The 21,944-nt window shown below is 47.3% G+C and overlaps 1 protein-coding gene across 1 annotated transcript in view; it reads left to right on the forward strand.

Annotated features, from left to right (window-relative positions):
- KIF5A (kinesin family member 5A) overlaps positions 1–19,034 on the forward strand; it is a 25,460-nt gene extending 6,426 nt beyond the window's left edge. The window contains exons 2-28 of the mRNA XM_010839337.1: positions 4,471–4,558; positions 4,652–4,725; positions 5,134–5,238; positions 5,493–5,541; positions 5,981–6,036; positions 6,261–6,348; positions 6,639–6,763; positions 7,251–7,355; positions 7,840–7,988; positions 8,094–8,242; positions 8,515–8,690; positions 9,667–9,735; positions 10,113–10,319; positions 10,624–10,770; positions 11,369–11,557; positions 11,904–12,021; positions 12,391–12,455; positions 12,556–12,665; positions 13,052–13,153; positions 13,659–13,719; positions 13,979–14,050; positions 14,211–14,315; positions 16,993–17,209; positions 17,424–17,577; positions 17,889–17,971; positions 18,433–18,460; positions 18,920–19,034. Of these exons, the coding sequence (XP_010837639.1) occupies positions 4,543–4,558; positions 4,652–4,725; positions 5,134–5,238; positions 5,493–5,541; positions 5,981–6,036; positions 6,261–6,348; positions 6,639–6,763; positions 7,251–7,355; positions 7,840–7,988; positions 8,094–8,242; positions 8,515–8,690; positions 9,667–9,735; positions 10,113–10,319; positions 10,624–10,770; positions 11,369–11,557; positions 11,904–12,021; positions 12,391–12,455; positions 12,556–12,665; positions 13,052–13,153; positions 13,659–13,719; positions 13,979–14,050; positions 14,211–14,315; positions 16,993–17,209; positions 17,424–17,577; positions 17,889–17,971; positions 18,433–18,460; positions 18,920–18,998 (2,898 nt within the window). The 5' untranslated portion in view covers positions 4,471–4,542 and the 3' untranslated portion in view covers positions 18,999–19,034. The remainder of the gene's footprint in view (positions 1–4,470; positions 4,559–4,651; positions 4,726–5,133; positions 5,239–5,492; positions 5,542–5,980; positions 6,037–6,260; positions 6,349–6,638; positions 6,764–7,250; positions 7,356–7,839; positions 7,989–8,093; positions 8,243–8,514; positions 8,691–9,666; positions 9,736–10,112; positions 10,320–10,623; positions 10,771–11,368; positions 11,558–11,903; positions 12,022–12,390; positions 12,456–12,555; positions 12,666–13,051; positions 13,154–13,658; positions 13,720–13,978; positions 14,051–14,210; positions 14,316–16,992; positions 17,210–17,423; positions 17,578–17,888; positions 17,972–18,432; positions 18,461–18,919) is intronic.
- The last annotated feature ends 2,910 nt before the right edge of the window (positions 19,035–21,944 follow it).

Genomic DNA, 21,944 nt, shown 5'->3' on the forward strand with positions numbered 1-21,944 from the left:
ATTTAAAAAAATTTTAGTTAATTTTTGAATGTCTTACATGTACATGTAACAAAATTCAAATGATATAAAAAAAGATACACAGTGAAAATTTAGTCTCCTTCCTACTTCTCTTTCCTAGCCACCCAGTTCCCCTTTCAGAAGGCAGCCTTATAGCCAGTTTCCTGTAGATTCTTCGAAAAGAATGCCATGCATTTACAAGCAAATGCATATGTATTTAATACATGCATGTACTTTTTTTTATACAAATGATAGCATACTATACATACTGTTCCGTACCTTGCTTTTTTTTTTTTTTTTACTTAACGAGGAGTCTTAGAGATCCTTCTACATCAGCACATAAGTATCTATCTCATTCTTTGTAACTACTGTATTATTTGTTGTAGAGATATGCCATAATTTATTTAGCCAGGTCTTTATTGATAGATGGAGAAGGCAATGGCACCCCACTCCAGTACTCTTCCTGGAAAATCCCATGGACGGAGGAGCCTGGTGGGCTGCAGTCCATGGGATCGCAAAGAGTCGGACACGACTGAGCGACTTCACTTTCACTTTTCACTCTCATGCATTGGAGAAGGAAATGTCAACCCACTCCAGTGTTCCTGCCTGGAGAATCCCAGGGACAGAAGAGCCTGGTAGGCTGCCATCTCTGGGGTCGCACAGAGTCAGACACGACTGAAGCGACTTAGCAGCAGTAGCAGCTATTGATAAATATGGATATTTTGGTTTGTTCTAATCATTTGCTATTACAAACAATTGAATGACCATATGTATTAATATATTTAAGGGCCCAGCCAGTGCAGTGCATCATCAGACTATTTTTGGCCAGGCCACTGCGGCATGTGGGATTTTAGTTCCCTTACCTGGGATTGAACCCATTTCCCCTGCAGTAGAAGTGTTGAGTCCTAACATTTGGACCACCAGGGAATTCCCCTAGAAAAGGCATTTTAATTGACAGGCATAGCAATTAAGTCCCATCATCAAACTATTTTATTTTGGCCACTTTGATAGATTAAAATGCTAATATAGTCTAATATTCATTTTTTCTTATTAACAATGAGTTTGTGCATAATTCATATTTTAAGGGCCATTATCACATCATCTTGTGATGTTTTACTTTATGATAGCACTTAGGTATAATATACTACAGTGAGTGCACAAATCTTAAGCAAACAGCTGTATGAATTTTATAATATATTTGGACACCTGTGTGACCACTACCCAGGTTGAGATCTAGAGCATTTTGATTGCCCCTTGAAAGCTCCCTTTTGCCCCCTTCCTGTGAGTATCACCCCAAGGCAACTGCTACTTTGAGTTTCATCACTACAAGTAAGTGTTGTTTACTCTTGAACTTTATACAAAGGGAATAATACAGTATGTGCTCTTTGAGTTTGAGTTCTTTCAACTCATTCTTGAGATATATTGGTGTTCTATTATGTCATCCTTTTAAATAGTAGCAAAGAATAAAACATATGTACATGCCATAGTATAATTAATTCCTTGTATTAACCAGTCCCCTAAATGTAACTTGTTTCTGTTGTTTTCAAATCCTCATTACTATAAGCAGTGTTGATAATAAACATTCTTGTAGCCAAATATTTGCTACAGATAGTTCCATAGTACAAATCTTAGGAGTACAATATCTGGGTCTCTGGATATGTGCAATTCAAGGCTTTGGATTATACACTTCTGAATTGCCGCTTAAAAGTATGGATATACTGTCCTAACGGAAAAGAATGAAGGTGCTTCTTTCACAGAAATTATACCTTCTTGAACCCTCATCTATGCTGGGTATTACAATTAAGTTTTTGTTTTCCAGTTTGATAGGTGGAAAATGATGTTACTGTTTTTCCTTCAAAAATGTTAAACATCTTTATGTTTATTGAACATATGTGTTTCTTCTGTTGTTAGTACCTAACTCTTATCCATATATTTCTGGTTATTTTTTTGTTAGTTTTTTCTGTTAATTTTGTTGTTGTTGTTGTTACTAGTTTATGAGAGTTCTTTATATAGTAAGAGTATTAATCTCTTTGTTTTTAAAATTAAAAATTTTCCTTTTTAAAAATTATATATTTTCATTTTAGAATACTTTCAAATCTTAATCAAAAAGAACAAAAATAGCAAAAAACTCCTAAAGTCCCACTGTCCGAGGATAACCACTGTTAACATGTTTCTCTATGCAAGGTATACATATATACATACCTTGTATACGTATATATACATGTATACATATACATATGTATATACGTACCTTGTATACATATATAATACCATACATTTTTACTGAAATGGAATAATCCTTCATATACTCTTTTGTGTGTGTGTGTTTTACACGGCACACTATTTTAAAAACCACCTTTTCCTTAAAATTATTTTGTGTGTACCTTATCATGTTATTACACATTTTGCTGTAACTCACCTATACTATTTTCTCTCTTTAATTTCAAAGCAATATGTCATTGTAAAATATTTACATGTCACAGAAAAAATGTCATAAGCATAAGTTCCTATCATTCTGCTTTCCAGTGATAATCACTTTTAACAGATCTATATACAGTCTTCCGTATCTTTTTTCTAAGACTATTCTATTCCTATGCTTTTTTAAAATATATAATCATGTTACACAAATTGTTTTTATTTTTTCGTGTATTTGATCTTGGACGTGTAAACCAAACTTGCTCATTGTAATAGGAGTAGATTATGGAGGTATATGGCAACCCACTCCAGTACTCTTGCCTGGAAAATCCCATGGGCGGAGGAGCCTGGTGGGCTGCCGTCTATGGGGTTGCCCAGAGCTGGACACAACTGAAGCGACTTAGCAGCAGCAGCAGCAGCAGCATGGAGGTATAACCAATATCTTCTTGATGGGTGTTTGAATTGTTTCTTCCTTTTCTTTAATACAAATGGCTGCAGTGAACATCCATGTACACACATCATTAAGTGCTTAAAGCAAGTTGCAATATGAATTCCTAGCATTGAAATCTGTGGGCAGAGTATTACCAGTATGGACATTTGAATATTTAATAGAATTGTCCTCCAGAAAGGCCCTACCAGTTTATAGTACTGCCTTCATTGCAGAGAGCACTTTCACAACTTTTTTCTCTTTGTGGATTCTGTTTTTGGGACTTCAGAATCCCTCACCACAGAGAGACCAGATAAATATTCCTGGTTGACTTTTATCATAAATCAGATTTTGAAAATCTTTTAAATATTAAAGACAATACTTACTAGTATAAATATCCTTTTTGGGAAGAATTAAAAAGAAAAACAAAAAATACACTATTTTCTCACTCTCTTTGGCATTAAAAAATAAAAAATATAATACTTGTACCTGGTTTAAAAATGTAAACCTTCCAGGATAAAATGAAAAATGAAAGCCACCTCTCCCTCCCAGTTTCTCTCTCTGAAGTAATCATTGTTAATATTTTTTGTACAATTCCTTTTGGAAAAAAAGTTTACCTATGTCAGTGCAGTATTGTAGATATGCCCAGACCCACATCTCCAGCCTTCTCCAATGCTTATGATTTGTCTTAGTTAAAATATGTCTCCCAAACTCTGGTGTCTGTAGACTTGGAGGTTAACCTATCAGTTGAATAAAGACGGACTCTGTAGCAAAATAATTTGACAACTATGTCATAGTTTCTTTATAGCAAATAATGGGAAAATATGACTGAAAAGTTGTCACAGTGGAAAGCAAGCAGAGTCTCATTGAATTGTACCAGAGATCTTCCCTTTAATATGATCAGATAGCAAATCTATTCTCTTTGGGTCCCTGGGTTGTAAATATTTTGTATCTTTAGCATTCTTATCAGCACACATGATATATAACATTACCTGAATTGAACAAGATACTTGCAGGTCTGAGTGATTTGCTTCACAGTTTCTCTTTACTTAAAGCTGTTTCCCTAAAGGGAGAACTGTATTTCTGATTTCATATGTTTTTTCACAAAGACAGAGCTTGTGTTAATATTTCCATAACAGCTCAGTAGTTCAGCATTTGTATGTTTCATTTACACAGTAGGCAACACACTATACATCTGTCCCTAACTTTGCATCTTCCACTTATAATACATCGTCAACATCTTTTCATATCAGAACATGTGGATCTATTGAGGAAGATGTTTTTATAACTTAGTGGTAGATTTTTAATGTCAGTATGTTGTTCTTCACTCTCTACAGCCTGTAGTCCTGTTGTCTTTTCTCATTTGATCCCAGGCAGGGGATCTGGGATGGTGAGTTTGTCACACCAAGGCTGGGGTCCTCTCATGCAGTATCGCCATGTGACACTCCTCAGTGGCGTTCTAGCCCATGGGTACAATCCTGGTGTCAATACTAAGCTTTGCTTCTCTTTGGTTCCCTTCATCCCCATAATTGTCCATGAGTACAGAAGGCTGAGGAACAGGTGCCTTTTCAGGGGTTTCTTCTTCCCCACACCTCCCTACTGATGTCTGCCGTCTTTTATTTCCACTCCAGGGGAAGCCATATGTCTTTGACCGTGTATTTCCCCCAAACACGACTCAGGAGCAAGTTTATCATGCCTGTGCCATGCAGATTGTCAAAGGTAATGAGTGTATTTTGAGAGTGTACCTTTTCAAGCTCCCATTCCCTACTCTGCTTCTCTCTAGCAGTGGTCTTTCTCTGCCATCTCTTCCAGATGTCCTAGCTGGCTACAATGGCACCATTTTTGCTTATGGACAGACATCCTCAGGGAAGACACATACTATGGAGGTGAGGGTTCTAACTTTTATGGGAGAGAGAGGTTGGGAGTGTTAATGGGAGGCCAAGGAGTCTCAGTGTGGGGAGATCTCGGAATGAGGGCTGCCTGGTACAGTGTTATTGTGTAACACTGGGAGGGCAGTGTTATTGTGGAAGTTTAATGGACTCCCTTCAGCCTGCTGCAGTTCACCTTCCTTTCCACTACGCCAGTTTTCTTCTTTTGCCTGGAAAAGCAGCAGCAATGACAGTTCAAAGGGCTGCTCAGTTCCCTCTTCCTTCCACTAAAGGTAGTGACCATCCCCTAAGTCAGGATGGTCTTCTTAGCAGCTATTACCTCTGTGTTCGTCTGCCTCTCTCTGAACTGTCTGATTCCTCCTGAGCCCCAGCCTCATTTGGAATACCCTTACCCTTACTCCCCAGGGAAAGCTGCATGACCCCCAGCTGATGGGAATCATTCCTCGAATTGCCCGAGACATCTTCAACCACATCTATTCCATGGATGAGAATCTTGAGTTCCATATCAAGGTGATCAGGGCATGACCACTGGGCATCCTCTTATGGGACTGGGAGGGGAGGATCTAGCATGAACCCACTGAGATCCTCCACGCCCCAACTTATTCTCCCCCGTGGTTACCTAAGTTCTTCTCTGCCAAAATAGTCTCTTCTGCCCTTTCCCTCCCACCACCACTATTTGAGTGGATCACATTAGCCTGTGATACCTGAATCAGATTTAAGATAGGCCCCCATCACTTTATACTTCTCCTTTCTTCCTAACCCAGGTTTCTTACTTTGAGATTTACCTGGACAAAATCCGTGACCTTCTGGATGGTGAGTGGTGTGTAATCCCAGTGGGTGGGTCGGGGGTGAGGAGGGCAAGGAAGAGAATGATCACAGTGTTCTTGGCCTCTTGGGCTTAGGTGCTGTTTGGTGAGAGATGCAGCAGGCATACGAGGACAAACACACTTGTACTTGTGGCCCTTGCCTTCACTCACCAAGAATTTCCAAAAACCGAAAGGGTCAGAAGATGAGCTTAGATGCCCAGGCCCACATACAAACAACCTCAGCCTAGCTGGAGCCCTGGGGCTGGAATCCTGCAGGAGGACAAACAGCCCTCAGAGTGAGCAGGGAGTTTAGGCTTCACAGGGGAGTCTTCTTCCCTTTTGAACACAGAAGAATCATCCATCTGAGCAGACTGCAGGGTAAAGGGGTTGGGTAGGTGGGGGAGTGGAAGTGCTGGCCTTGCTCACCCTGAATTGTCTTGATTCAGTGACCAAGACAAATCTGTCTGTGCATGAGGACAAGAACCGGGTGCCATTTGTCAAGGTGAGATCGGGGCTGGGGCAAGCAGGTGGGGCCAGGGTATTGAGAGCACGGGCACAGGAGGAGGGGATATCACGGCCCAGGAGCCGGAGGGCGGACAGCCTGGACTGGGGAGGAGTCTGGGGCCTGGACAAAGGCACTGCCTTGAAGGGTCATTTGGTCACTGTGCAGGTAATTTAATCTGTAGACCAAAGTGTAGGGGGTCACTGTCCATTTGCCCCCTGCAGGGTTGTACTGAGCGCTTTGTGTCCAGCCCGGAGGAGATTTTAGATGTGATTGATGAAGGGAAATCAAATCGTCATGTGGCTGTCACCAGTGAGTGGGGGAGATCAGGGGCTCTTGAGTCTGGCGTCTGCCTCTCCTCTGTGCCCCTGGGGGCTGAGGGACTTGAAAATGGGCAGGGGAAGTCTGTGTCCTCCTCCGGAGGAGAGATGCTTGTCTGTGAGACCCTGCACCCCTCCTACCAGGGATACGTAGCGGCTGGGCTAGTCCTGGCGGATAACCCCTCTCTCAGCGGGTGGGGGCAGTGGTCTGTGGAAGCTGGGGACTGAGGGCTTCGTTCCACAGAGTTTGGTATAAGGACTGTCTTGTCCTGCCTCTTACAGACATGAATGAACACAGCTCTCGAAGCCATAGCATCTTCCTCATCAACATCAAGCAGGAAAATATGGAGACTGAGCAGAAGCTGAGTGGGAAGCTGTATCTAGTGGACCTGGCAGGAAGCGAGAAGGTGGGGTTCCTGCCACGGTGAAGGGGGCAGGGAAGGAAGCCTTGAGCGGGGGGGTAGCCTTTTTAAAAATCAAAATAACTCTCATTGAGCTAGAATTCACATACCATGAAGTTCACCATTTTAAAGTATACAATTCAGTGTGTTTGCAAGGTTGTGCATCATCACCACTGATTCCAGAACCTTTTCATCACCTGTTAACAGTCATGCCCTAGTCTCCCATCCCCCAACCCCTGGTAAGCACTAATCTACATTCTGACTCTGGATTTGACTTTCTGGACATTTCACATAAATGGAATATTGTATAATATTGTGTATGTAGGGGAGAGAGTCTGTAGCAAGAACATTTAGGGGACCAGAGGAGGGCCTTCTCCATCTTCTTTCCTATCCCCCTCTCCTTGGACTAAGCCAACTTACGTGGAGAAGAGGAGGGGGGAGCCTACTCGCTCTGCAACCCCTCATGACACAGTCACCCTTTGTGCCCTGGTAGGTCAGCAAGACTGGAGCTGAGGGAGCCGTGCTGGATGAGGCCAAGAATATCAACAAGTCCCTGTCGGCCCTGGGGAACGTGATCTCGGCGCTGGCTGAGGGCACGGTGAGTGCTCCTTACGGGTCCTCACCCCATCTTCTGCCTTCTCCTAATGCCCCCATCTCATCATGCCCAATTCATGGGTTGCTCCACCCCTAGTAAGCACTACCATCCTTTCTTTCTTTTTTAAAATATTTTTAAAAAATTATTTTATTTATTTGGCTGTGCCGGGTCTTAGTGGCGGCATGTGGGATCTTTAGTTGTGGCATGTGGGATCTAGTTCTCCAACCAGGGATTGAACCCAGGCCCCCTAAATTCAGAGCACAGAATCTTCACCACTGGATGACCACCAGGGAAGTCCCATCCTTTCTTTTTTTTTGGGCTGTGCCATGCGGCTTGCAGGATCTCAGTTCCCCAACCAGAGATTGAACCCGGGCCATGGCAGTGAAACCCTGTAATCCTAACCACTATGCCACCAGGAAACTCCCTTGCCATCTTTTCTGATTCCCCTGCTGAATTTTTCTGATTCGAGGCCTCCCTTTTCCTCCAGAAAAGTTACGTTCCATATCGTGACAGTAAAATGACACGGATTCTCCAGGACTCCTTGGGAGGAAACTGCCGAACAACGATGTTCATCTGCTGCTCACCATCCAGCTTCAACGACGCGGAGACCAAGTCCACCCTGATGTTCGGGCAGCGGTCAGTGGCGGGGTCCCCTACTCCCTGCCCCAGCCTCTGCTGTGCTCTCCACTCAGGGTCTTATGAACGTTAATGGAGGTCTCATCTCTTCGTTCCCCTCTCCAGGGCAAAGACCATTAAGAACACTGCCTCCGTGAATCTGGAGTTGACTGCTGAGCAGTGGAAAAAGAAATATGAGAAGGAGAAGGAGAAGACAAAGGCTCAGAAGGAGACGATTGCGAAGCTGGAGGCAGAGCTGAGCCGGTGGCGCAATGGTTAGTGAGGGGTCCTGCAGGTGCAGAAAGCCAGAGAGGGCTCCTATGACCTCCAAGGAGGACTGTGCTTCTGGAGGGATGCAGTAGAGCAGTCATGAGGGAAAGCGAGAGGGGGCTGACATCCTTTATTCCCCACCCCCAGAAAGGTGGACGGTTCACTGGGCAAGAGACATGGAAGCCAGGAGGTCTCTGCGATGGGCAGTGAGGGAGGAAGGGCCCGCAGGTGCAGCTGTCCCTGCCCCATCCCTCACCTTGTTCTGCCGCTTCGCCAGGAGAGAACGTGCCTGAGACAGAGCGCCTGGCCGGGGAGGAGGCCACCCTGGGAGCCGAGCTCTGCGAGGAGACACCTGTGAATGACAACTCATCCATTGTAGTGCGCATTGCGCCCGAGGAGCGGCAGAAGTATGAGGAGGAGATCCGCCGCCTCTACAAGCAGCTTGATGACAAGGTGAGGACATCCGGCAGGGCACGGCGGTGAGCCTGGCGGGATGCTAAGCGAGGGCTCACAAAAGTAGCTTATCCTGACTTTTTTCCTTATTTTAAAAGAGATGAATGTTTGTTATTGAAATGTGGACGATATATCAAAACATATTGAAGAAAATTTCAATCATTCCTCCTCCCACCATTCACAAATAAAGCCACACAATTGAGATTATACTCTATGTAACTTCACATGTGATTTTTTCATTCCACATTATATAATGAGCGGTTTCCTACTTTGTTAACAATTCTTCACTGAAGTATTTTTAAATGGCTGCCTTACAGTCCATTTATCAGAATGCATTTAACCATTTATTTACAGGCTTTCTAGGGTTTTGTGTTTTGTTAGTTGGTTATTTTTGCTATATAAATAACTTTGAAGTGACTATCTTTGTCTCTTGTCCATATAAGACTTTGGTTCAATTAGAATGGAGTGCTGGAGTGGGATTTCTCAGTTAAAGGATGTGAACATTTGAAGGCTTTTGCTGTGCACTGTCAAGGTTATACAAACTTCCAGAAAGAAAGGAATTAAAAAGTGAGGGCAGGAATCAAGGAGAGAAGCTGAGGAAAAGACTTCTTTCTTTTTAGGATATAGAGTTCCGTTCTTTCTTTTTAAAATGTTTATTTATTTATTTGGCTGTGCTGGGTCGTAGTTGCAGCACTCAGGAACTTTGATCTTCATTGCGATATGAGGGATCTTGAGTTGCAGCATGGGAACTCTTAGTTGTGGCATGTGGGATCTAGTTCCCTGACCAGGGATAGAACCCAGGCCCCCTATATTGGGAGCACAGAGTCATAGCCACTGGACTACCAGGGAAGGCCTAGGATGTTTTGAACTCAAAGCCTAAATTTTTTATTAAGATCCATATCTGCCCCAAGCTCCCAAGTCTAAACTGGAATGAGAAGCTTCCCTTCATTCCATCTTATCCCCTTGCCTCCGACAGGATGATGAGATCAACCAGCAGAGCCAACTCATAGAGAAGCTCAAGCAGCAAATGCTGGACCAGGAAGAGGTAATGGGAAGGAGGGCAAGACAAGAGAGGAGAGGGCTGTGTGTCCATCCCTGAAAGGCATGAAAAAGACCTTTTCTGGAAAGATGGAAGAAGGGGCATTCTGCTTAGGGGTTAGTCACCTCCCCGAGACAACAGAAATCTGGGGGCTTAGTTGGGGTTTTGCTTAAAGCACAGAAGCTGGAGTCTGGGTGCTCCTTCATTATGGTACCCTATTTCTATGAAGCTGAAAGCCCCATTCCTCTTGACTCTTGCTTGGACCCTTGCCTCTCTCCTAGAGCTATACCTGGGTAAGGGGGGCTCAGCTTCCCCAGGCCAAGGAGCTGGCGAGCTGATCACTGGCAGAAGACTCCTGCTCATGACCCGCCCCTCCCTTGCAGCTGCTGGTGTCCACTCGAGGAGACAATGAGAAGGTCCAGCGGGAGCTGAGCCACCTGCAGTCAGAGAATGATGCCGCAAAAGATGAGGTGAAGGAAGTGCTGCAGGCTCTGGAGGAGCTGGCCATGAACTATGACCAGAAGTCCCAGGAGGTGGAGGAGAAGAGCCAGCAGAACCAGCTTCTGGTGGATGAGCTGTCTCAGAAGGTGGTGAGTGGCCAGCCAGGAGCACCCTGACCTCAGAACACCTTCTGTGTCCAGAGGGAACTCTGCTTTCTAAGAGGGTGGTATCGTGTTTGTACCTTTGTGCTGTCTTTCAGTTCGTGGTGGGCCCCTCTCCCACCCCATCACTGCACTTCACCGTCCTGACCACTCTCTCTTCCAGACCCTTCTGCAGGGCTTGTGTTCTCTTTGTAGCAACCATCAGGGTCATGCATGAAGGGAGAGGCCTCTGGCTAGGTGGGGGAGGGAAGCAGGAAGATGGTGCTGGCATGACCTGAAGGACTGTCCCCAGGCCACTATGCTGTCCCTGGAGTCTGAGTTGCAGCGGCTGCAGGAGGTCAGTGGACACCAGCGAAAACGGATTGCTGAGGTACTGAATGGGCTGATGAAGGACCTGAGTGAGTTCAGTGTCATCGTGGGCAATGGAGAGATTAAGCTGGTGAGTGGAGAAAGACATGGCGGCCTTGTTCAGATCTTTCTTGTTCTGGGAAATGGTGGGAGGTGTAGGTGAGACACTCATGTCCTCAGAGATACTGAGAGGAGGAGGACAAGATCCAGGAAGGACACCTGCAAACTAGACACAGGAAAACACGCAGAAGTTTGCGTAGACTCAACTGAAATACACATTTTAGATCTACATACCTGGTGAAATTCACATTGCTGGATAAGGAAGCAGTGGAGATGTGCTTTTAGCAGGATTTGGAGATGGGGGCACAAAATTAGGAATGATATAGATAGATCCGTGGCAGTGACAAGGCCCCATCTGTGTGATCAAGTGGATCAGTCTGACTACAGAATATCCTGTTTCTCTATAGAAGGGAAGAGGGTGACTGTCGGAACAGATTGTTGAATGCAGAGAGGGATTCAGTGTGAAAAACCAGGTGGTACAGAGCTGCTAAAAGTTGTTTGGAACATACCTGTCCCACTGGAGTCCCTGTGCCTGTGGGTGTGTGCTGGGCTAGGCCGAGTAGAAGGAAATGGATAGGGGCTTCCCAGGAGCAAAGAGGCACCTCCTCCCTCCCATGTTCACCCCACAGCCAGTGGAGATTAGTGGGGCCATTGAGGAGGAGTTCACGGTGGCCCGACTCTACATCAGCAAAATCAAATCTGAAGTCAAGTCTGTGGTCAAGCGGTGCCGGCAGCTGGAGAACCTTCAGGTCGAATGTCACCGCAAGATGGAAGTGACTGGGCGGGAGCTCTCATCCTGCCAACTCCTTATCTCCCAGGTGAGTGCCAGAGGTAGAGAGCCTCTGGGTGCCGTGGGAGAGGGCAGGCAACTCTGTGGTTGTGGGATGACTGCTAGCAGCCGCCTAGGGTCAACTGAAGTCAAGGACAGAAGAGCTAGGGGAAGCAGGAGAGGGTCCAGGCTAGAGAAGTGAAGGTGCAGGGGGATACTGCCCTCTGAACCAAGAGAGTCTAAAGCAAGGGTCTCCAGAGGAATGGCCCTCGAGCCTGCATCCTGGTGGAAGGTGTAGCAGGAAGAGGGGAGAGCTGGAGCCTGTGAAGGTCTGTGCTGCCTGGAGTTGGGTCCTTGACTCTATCCATCTTCTTCACCAACCCTCACCCCACCAGCATGAGGCCAAGATCCGCTCCCTGACGGAATACATGCAGAGCGTGGAACTCAAGAAACGGCACCTGGAAGAGTCCTATGACTCCCTGAGTGACGAGCTGGCCAAGCTCCAGGCCCAAGGTGAGACCTGCTTAAACCTCCAACCAACCCATCCTGGGACCTGAGATCAGAGAGGGTGTCAGGAGGCAAAGTGACAAACATCACAGAAAAGTCAGCACACTCACCAAAGCATTAGACTGAAATCCTGGAGTCCAACTCACGTGCTGCTTAGCATGATTTTGCATGTAGCTCATTTTACATGAACCATAAACCCTCCATCATCCTTTGTCCCTGCTGTATGAAATTGGATAGTTCTCACCCAGAAGAACATCCCTGTGGGCCCATTCTAAGGGTAAATGTGCCCTGCACTGCCTGGCGCTCTGGTCACAATGTGAAGTTCTGTCTGGAGGTGGTAGGTGTGATATAAACTGCTTCCTCCCTCTCCCTCAGAAACTGTGCATGAGGTGGCTCTGAAGGACAAGGAACCAGACACACAGGACACAGAAGATGTGAAGGCAAGTGGGGAAAGTGTTGGGGAGACTGGGGCCTGGCAGGGCCCTCACCAAGCTGGTGGCTGGGAGTCTGGCATTGAACTTGGGTGGGGTTGTGTTGCAGAAGGCCCTGGAGCTGCAGATGGAGAGCCACCGGGAGGCCCATCACCGGCAGCTGGCCCGGCTCCGGGACGAGATCAATGAGAAGCAGAAGACCATTGATGAGCTCAAAGAGTAAGAGTTCCCCAGGGTGGCTCCAGTCTCCACCTGGTCCCCTCATCTTCCTGGGCCCACGCACACACTCCCTCTTGCACCAGGATCCAGTTCTTTAACTTCCATGGATCATGCCCCAGCAAAGACATGACTTTGCAGTCCAGCTCCAGGAGGTACAAGGAGTGAGGACTAGTCCCTATGCTCCAGGCTTCTCTGATTTGATAGTTCAGGGCCCCTTATTCTGCTGTGGAAGCGGTAGCCTGAGTCCGCCTCTAATATACCCTGAAGTAGATGTGTCAACCCTATGAGGACTCGTGTGCAAGAAGGAAAGTGTTGAAGGAGTCAGTCTCCTCTTTGTCCCTCGCTGACATCTCCTTGTTCTCCCCAATACCTCTTGCTCTCCGCAGCCTGAATCAGAAACTCCAGTTAGAGCTGGAGAAGCTCCAGGCTGACTACGAGAAGCTGAAGAATGAAGAACATGAGAAAAGCACCAAACTCCAGGAGCTGACGTGAGTGACGGGTCCGCCTGCAGACCTGAGACCACACGGGCTCAGACGGCTACTCACACATACCTCAGGAACAGGACACGATCTAGATGGGAACATGGTGACCACAGGAGGCAAGGTCTTCAAAAGAACAACTTGATGGCGAGGGGGAAAATAAAGGAGACTTCTGTTCAGTATTAGCTGACATGGAAAGATGTGGATGATGTTCCATGAAGTGTAAAAAGCAGGTTATCAACAGTAGGAATGGTATAATCTTGTAACATTTATGTGAGAGCCACATGCATGGAAGAGTCTGGAAAGATGGACACCAGAATGTTCACGGTGGTTTGATCTGTAAGTGGTAGAATCATGGGCTTTTTATTGGAACTCATCTTACTTTTTTCATTTATGCACTGTGAACATGAGTAACTAGTATAGTAAGTAATAATAAAATATAGATCAAGGAATGGAGGAGGGACAGAGGGGCAGGGTGGCCCTGAGTGGTTTTTCTGTTTCTGTCTTCCTCCAGATTTCTGTACGAGCGACATGAGCAGTCCAAGCAGGACCTTAAGGGTCTGGAGGAGACAGTTGTGAGTGACTTCCCTTCTGTGCCAAGCCAACGGGGGGGTGGGGAGGGGTGGCTTCAGTGTCCAACCCTCCCTCTGATTTCTTCTGCACCCTATTTCTCCCGCCTTTCTGGGAAGTAAGCCTGTGGTATGATCAGGACACACCTTTTTGTAAAAAGATGAGTGACTCACTTGTCTGGAGAGACTGAAGGATCCAGTAGTTTTGGAGGGGGAATGGTGACCTTGTATTTGGTGGCCCCCAATTTTTCATCATTCTTTGCAGGCCCGGGAACTCCAGACCCTCCACAACCTTCGCAAACTGTTCGTTCAAGACGTCACGACTCGAGTCAAGAAAGTGAGTGCTGCCTTGGGGTCTTCCCAGCCCCCATATCCCCCTCCTGTCCTCAAGTTTCTCCATCTCCTGCGGCCTTCAGCGGGGCTTCCGGGCCTGGTCTGAGTGGGGCCTGACTGGCCTCAGGATGGCCGTATCTTTCCTCCGCCCTGTCTCTCCTCAGAGTGCAGAAATGGAGCCCGAGGACAGTGGGGGGATTCACTCCCAAAAGCAGAAGATTTCCTTTCTTGAGAACAACCTGGAACAGCTTACAAAGGTTCACAAACAGGTAAGAGCGAGGGCAAGGGGTGAAGAGAACTCTTGAGGCCTGGGATCCCTAAATCCTCAGAGGCCCTTGGGTTTAGAAAAATCTTATTGCATGTCCTCTTTCCCTTTCCCTCTTCCCTTTCCTACTGACACCTTCTTTATGCTGTATTTGGTTCCACGTTTACCCTGTTCTCGGTTCTATGCCTGTTTTCCCTTTCCCAAAGCTCCCAACCTGCCTCTGCTCAAGTGGAATTCCCAGGCCTATGTTGTTGGAGGGTGAGGTGGAAACCAATAGAAGTTTCAGAGGCGTGGGCCTGGGACTACGTGAGGGACGCTGGGCAGACCGTGGCCGGAGTGGAGAGCACTGAGCCAGAGGCAGCCAGGGGAGCTGGGCTTTCTCTCGTGGCGAGGACTCCATCTGCCTAGGCCTGGGGCAGGCATGCAGAGAAATGACACGATGTTGTCCCAAATGGCCCAGGCAGCCCCTGGTCGGGGCCAGTGAAAACTCCTGTGTATTAAGTTGCTGCCTCTCTGTCCCCCTCCTTGCTGCTGCGGTTCCTTAGGTGGAAGACTGGGTTTCAAAGGTATGGGGTGGGGAGGTGACAGGGGCAGTCCAAAGGAGTCAGGACAGGAAATGTTTGGTGCCCACAGAGCAGGTAACCCTCCCTAGTGCCATACAGCTGAGCCTTGAAGACCGGTGCAACACACTGTCAGCTGGCTCTTTAAACAATTCTGAGAATAAACCCTAACCTATTCTTCATTCCTGTCCTTTCAAATCCACCTTAAAATGCCTTTTACGCTCATATTCTCATCAAACTAGAGCTTCAGCTTTTCTTCCCAGTGCCATACCCAGCATATACAGTAAATACCCAGGACACCTTCTTATTTAATAATGAGAAAAAAAAAAAAAAAATCCTAGAGCTGTGGCCCGGTGATGGTACACAGGGTTTATTTTATTTGGACCTGCAGAAGGCCTTACTACCATCTTTTCTCCTGTGCTTATTATCAAACAGTGTGACAACATTATAGAAAAGTTAAAAGAAAAAACATTTGTAATCAGTTTTGCCATTCTTTTTAATTTTTGTGTTCATTTTCCTTCTCTCTCCAAGTGCATATTACATTGCTTCCCTCCTCACCCCACCCCCCGCAACTTTTTATTGTAGTAAAATACACATAACATTTACCACCTTTAATCATTTGCAGTGTACCATTCAGTGGTATTAAATCCGTTCGTAATGTAGTGCAACCATCCCCACCATCCCGCTCCATAAGTCTTCATCTTGTAGAAGTGAAACTCCATCCCTATTAAATAACCTCATTCCCCACTCTCTCCAACCCCTGGAAACCCCCATTTTACTTTCTGCCTTTTTAATTTTGACTGCTTTAAGAATCTCAGTAGAATCTAAGTGGAGTAATCTGGAATTTGTCCTTCTGCACCCAGTTCATTTGACTTAGCATAATGTCCTCCAAGTTCATCTGCACTGTGGCACATTTCAGGACATCACAGGCTGTTTTCTTCTTCCCTCTCCACCCCTCACCCCCATGCCTCTGTTCTAAGTCTCAAAGATCAGAAACTACTCACCTATAGGCTAGGACTCCTCCTAATTTCATCCCTCAGGGGACACAAGACTAGAAAGGAAAACACTAGAGATGTAGAAATCTCTCAGTTAAACAGGACCTTAAATAGCCAGGGCTGCAGGCTGTGACAAATTGAACTGAGTTATTGTCACAGCAAAAATATTGTTTATGATCTGTAAGTTGTCCAAAATGAAAGGGACAATTCTCCCAGTGTCCCCTGCTACATCGATGTACCTGATATCTTCCAAGGCCGGCTCCTTCTGCAATCTGTAGGCCCCCAGTCATTGCGTGAGACAGTGTAAAAAGATCAGGAAGTCTCTTCCTGGCCTTAAGGTGGTTGCTACCGTTGCTCTAGCTTAATTATAATGGGGAGAGGGCCGGCCCAGGAAATCCTCAAACATGAAGGTAATAAGCACAAATGTTTGTGAGACCTCAAACATTTTCTTTCCTTCCTATGGGGCAGCCGTGTGGATGTGTGGATGTGTGGGGGGCGCCTGTATTCCAGCTTCTGCTCCTGCTCTGCACTGCATTGAACCTGTGCTCAGCCCCATATCCACCCTCCAAACTGCTACCGTGCTCTTGCTGCCTTGCCCTGTGCATGCCCACATAGCCATCTCTGGGTAAGGGGGGTGCCTTGTCCCCATGGTTGCCCTGGGGCTGTTGGTCTGGCACCAGCTGTGAGATACTGGGGATTTGGTGGTGTTTAGGCCAGGAAGAGACAAGAACAGGGCACTGTCACAAGAGTTCTAGGCTAAAAACTAAAGATTAATCTGGAGCATGCATCATTCCTTGGTTGAATTTTTTTTTTTTAAGTGACTTAAAAAAAAAAGAAAGAGTTCTGGGCTACAGAGGAGTTGACATGTTTTGCTGCAGAAAACGATGTAACTTTTTAATGCCTGGCCCCTGTTTGCTGAAGGAAGAAGGAAAGCACTTTCCAGAGCAGCAGTTAGGTAAAGGGAACGAGGCCTTTGGAGGAGACAACACAGCATCCAGCATCTGCCTCCCTGATGGGACTTTTCTGTATTCTCTCTCCTGCCCGCACCCCCACCCCCAACTCCGGCACCTCGTCCTCGTCCTCGTCCGCCTTTCTCCCGGCCTCTGACCTGGGGCTCACCCCACAGCTGGTACGTGACAATGCAGATCTGCGTTGTGAGCTTCCTAAACTGGAAAAACGACTTAGGGCTACGGCTGAGAGAGTTAAGGCCCTGGAGGGTGCACTGAAGGAGGCCAAGGAGGGTGCCATGAAGGACAAGCGTCGGTACCAGCAGGAGGTGGACCGCATCAAGGAGGCCGTGCGTTACAAGAGCTCTGGCAAGCGGGGCCATTCTGCCCAGATTGGTGAGAGGGCAATGGGATCACACTCCGGGGGATCCTGGCAAATTCCTTGGTGTTAAGCAACCCCACCCCAGCCTCACCCCACCACTCCCGCCCCAAAAAGTAGAAAGTGAATTACTATCTTATAAGCAACTCAGTTCAACTGTAGCTCTGGGACCCAGAGTGACTGCAGAGGACAGGTGGTCTCTTCACGGTCGTTTTCCTTTCTTTGCCGCAGCCAAACCCGTCCGGCCTGGCCACTACCCGGCATCTTCACCCACCAACCCCTATGGCACCCGGAGCCCCGAGTGCATCAGTTACACCAACAGCCTCTTCCAGAACTACCAGAACTTGTACCTGCAGGCCGCACCTAGTTCCACCTCAGATATGTAGTGAGTGACTGTGGGCATAGGCGGAGCCCCAACCCAAGGCTCTCTGCACCTTATAAGACATAAGATTGGGTTAATTATTGGGTGGGATTCAATTCTTTTCCTAAGTAGCTTCATTTCTAACCCTTTCTCAACTTCAGACCTTTGATTAGAAGGTGGGCATCTGCCCTCCTAATCTTCGGCCATGTTTGTTGTCTTCTGGTCTTGGGGGCAGGGTGGATGGTTCCACCCTGAGGGTGAGTGTGGATCAGTGGTCCTTGGAATAGTGGAAGGTGGGGACTAGATGTTGCATCTCTCTCTTCTTCTCCATCCAGCTTTGCAAACTCCTGTACCAGCAGTGGGGCCACGTCTTCTGGTGGCCCCTTGACTTCCTACCAGAAGGCCAACATGGACAATGGTGAGTGAACAAGATGGGTCACCAGCCTTTGGGATCCCCAGGGCAAACTGGAAAGTATCAGAAGAATAAGTGACCCTGTGCCTACAGCTCAAACACTGTGCAGCCCTTCAGGGTCTTGGGTTTTTAGAAGTGGGGTCACATGCCTGTCCCCAGCAGTCCCTTCCCTCCCCTGCCCCTTGCCTTCCATTCTCCTCTCCTCTATGAGGGCTCAGGGAGACTTTTTTTTTTTTAATTTATTTTATTTTTAAACTTTACATGATTGTATTAGGTCAAACAAAACAATGATGCAGCTCAGAGTGGCTGAAGACAGAGTGCCACAGACCAAGATGGCAACTATATTCCCAAGACTCTTACCTTTTTCTTCAAGGAGTTAGGATGAGAGAGGGTTTGAGGAGACTGCTTGTAACACATCTCTTTTTTCCCTTCTTCCAATCCTGTGTTCTCCACGGCGATCTCTACAGGAAATGCCACAGATATCAATGACAATAGGTACGCCAGTCCCCACTGCTCTTGGGCTCTCTGGGTGAGAACAGAAGAAATGGTTACCTTTCCCTTGTGCCCAATTTAGGGGTTCCCCAGAGCCTTTGGGGAGAGGAGGAGGAAATGAGAGCCACTCTCACCATCACCATGTTGTCCAGGAGATCCAGTCACTCCCCTGCCTCTGTGTAGAGCACTGTCCCCTCCTCCAGTCCGCCCTGTGGCTCCTCGCCATTGCAGCTGTGGGGGCAGGGGGAAAACCGCCATGGACGTCTGATGACCTGGGTTTCTCTCCTGTGTTGGGGAACTTTGTGACCTTGGGCAGATCAGCTCCATCTCTCTGGCCTTGATTTTCCCAGTGTTGCTGTCCTTGGTTATCTCACAGGCATGATGAGAGAGCAAAGTGACAGGAATGCTGTCCTTTCTACGGGAGCTGACAACGCTGTGATTGTGTTGGGTCTCTTCTTCCAGGAGTGACCTGCCATGCGGCTACGAGGCTGAGGACCAGGCCAAGCTGTTCCCTCTCCACCAAGAGACGGCAGCCAGCTAATCTCCTACAGGGGCTGCCGCAGACCTGCACTTTCAGGTAGTTTCAGGCCGCTTCCTCTGAACAGTCTCAGGTTGCTTCCTTCCTTGCCCTCAGCTTCTTTGTTTCTCCCGCTTTTTTAATCATCTCAGAACTTTTACTAAATGGTTGTCCCTCAACTCCTGCTATCCCCTCCTAGGGGCTACATCGGCACTGCCCAGTGTCCCCTGGACACGGGCCCCTCCCTCCTGCCTTGTGCCTGGTGATAGTGGTTGGTAGCCACAGTACTGCCTTTCTGCCACTAGGGGTCACTGCAACATGTCAGAAGGGTGCTGTCCATCTACAGCACCAAGGGTCACCAAATCTATTAATGGTAGATACTAGGAGATCTTAGGGACAGGGAAGCCTGGCAGGCTGCAGTCCATGGGGTTACAAAGAGTCAGACACAACTGGGCAACTGAACAACAGCAACAATTAGAAGAGCTCTGTGTCCTACACTCTTCCTATCTGTATATATCACCATTAAGCTTTAGGAAATGCACCGGGAAGCCTACCTTTTATTCCTCTAGCTGCTGTATCCACTCTCCTCCCATCTTGCCAGTGGAGGTGGAAAACTGTATATGCCTACCTTCAAGCCTTCCCCGCCTCTGTCCCCTGTGCTCTCCTAGCAGTGCAGGCACCTTCCTGGTTCTCCTGTGTCACCAGGTTTCTCACCAGGGCTGCTTTAGGGCTCAGAACCGAGCACTGGGATCCTATTTTATTGTCCACTTTGGATCCTTGGAGAATAAGAAACAAGAGATCATGGCCGCCTATTGGGCGGCATCCAAGCTGAGCCCTTTCCAGGGGTTTTTCAGAATAACAGGCCAGGCACACACACAGGCAGAAAGGCATGAGAAGCAAGCAGTAGGAATGGGGGAGGAAGAGTTAGGGAAGGCCTGGGGGTGGAGGAGCAGGGGCTTGGGAGGGTGGCATCTGGTCGCTGGTATCAAACAAACAGCTTGTAAACCCAAGCTGGCCTAGATGCCACCCTGTTCCTGTTCAGTAGCCAGGCTGCAAGGTGGCTCCTCACAATTTCTTTCTCTTTCTTCCCCAGTTTCTAAGAGGGACTGAGGCCTCTTCTCTCAGCATGCTGCAAACCTGTGGTTTCTGATACTAACTCCCTCCCCAACAGCCCTTGTTGTTCGACTGTACTATGTTTGATGTCTTCTCTTACTCTGTATCTCTTTGTACCCTGTATCTATATATCAAAAGCTGCTGCTATGTCTCTCTCCTCTGTCTTACTCTCTAGTATCTAATGATGTATTTAGCAATTTCTAAGCATAGTATACCCTCCTCACTTGGGGCCATAGGGAGGAGGGGCAGTGTTTCTTCTCTCTCATATATGCGTCTCTCACACTGAGTGGTGTTAGTCATGGAGATGATTAAAAAAGGAAAATGGGAGCTAGAAGGCTGTGATCCTTCACAACACACACACACACACACACGCACACATGCATGCACACAAAGCCTTAAGCAGAAGAATGTCTTAGCATCATAAGATACAGAAATAGCCTCTTCCTCCCTCCTCTTCCACTTTTAGCACAGAGGAGGATAAGGTGGAAGGACTGCTTAAATTATACAGAGAATTTTCTTTAGACACCCCTCACCTGAACCGAGGGGTTCTGGGTGTGCACCTCTGCCCCTTGAAGTCTGCCTTTTGCCTCCTCCTTCCTATTCCCCCTGGAAAACCAAGAACATGGACTGTTCAAGGGACCACTTCCCTTTCTCCCTGAAACTCCTTTTGACATTCTCTACCCCAGAGCTCCTGACTAGAAGCCAAAGCTGCTTAAAATGATTTTGCAAAGTTAAGGAGGCCAACCTATTCCCAACAGTCTATCAGATGGTTGCTCACCTGTCCACAGGGATAGTTCTAGCCAAGCAGAAGCAGTAGGATTGCTTCTTTGGCTTTGGGGGTAAACAGGCTGGAAAATTCCTAAGTGTTTTTTGCCACAGTGATGAGCTGGATTCCTTTCTCTGTCCCATATTGGGCTGCATGTTCTTCCACGTCTCCACCTTTTGGTGTGGGGGCTTCCAGTTCATTGGCAAAATAGCTATCTCAAAATGCCTTCCTTTCAGACTGGAGCCTGACTTTTCCCTGATGATATACATTAAATTTTTTTTTCCCTAAGAATTCCTTCTATAATGTCCTTATCAGGCATTAAGTGCACTTTAAAGAAAGGGGCAGGGCAGCTTTTCCAGAGGTGGAGGAGCCCAAGGGCTGGACCCGGGATATGGGGGGCGGGGGGGCTCTCCTGCTCCCATGTAATTGACAGGATTATGGTTTTGTTTTCATATCCTTTCCTACCACATGGTGCTAAGGGGGCTTTCCAGGTAACTGCAGGGATGCAGAGTGGAGGTCACAAGCCAGTCCAAATCAAGAGAGAGTCCAGATAGCCTGTCTTATCTGGGATGGAAGAACAGGGTAGCAGACCACCCATCACCTAGTTTCTTAACCAGGAAAGAAAGCTCAGTGTGAGTGCCAGCTGGTAAATACAGGCTGTCATGGCCCATGACTCCGTCAAGGGAAGATGTCCTTTCTCCCTTTACCTGTTGGGCCTTTCAGCAACTAGAGAAATGCAGGGAAAAAAATATACCAGAGGGGTATGGAATAAATCCAAGGCGGTGATATTCAAATGTTTTTCAGAACCAATCTTATAATAGAACCCTGAAATAAAGAGTAACTAGAAGTGACGCCGAGCTGGGCACTTTGCATTTTTACTGTTTGATGGGAAATGGTTCATTAGTTGAGGAGCCCTTGAACGGTCCTAAGAGATCCTGAGGGTTCCTGTAGAGTAGTTTGAAAACCACTGCTCAGAGGAAAGGGATGTAATCTGGCTCCCCTGTCCCAAGCAAGGAGGGAAAGAGTGGGGTCAGTGAGCCACGCCGTCTCCAGACCCCGGTGAAGAGGAAGGAAGACTCCTGTGTACCTGG

Source organism: Bison bison, unplaced genomic scaffold (assembly GCF_000754665.1).
Source record: "Bison bison bison isolate TAMUID 2011002044 unplaced genomic scaffold, Bison_UMD1.0 scf7180017864115, whole genome shotgun sequence".
Lineage (NCBI taxonomy): Eukaryota > Metazoa > Chordata > Mammalia > Artiodactyla > Bovidae > Bison > Bison bison.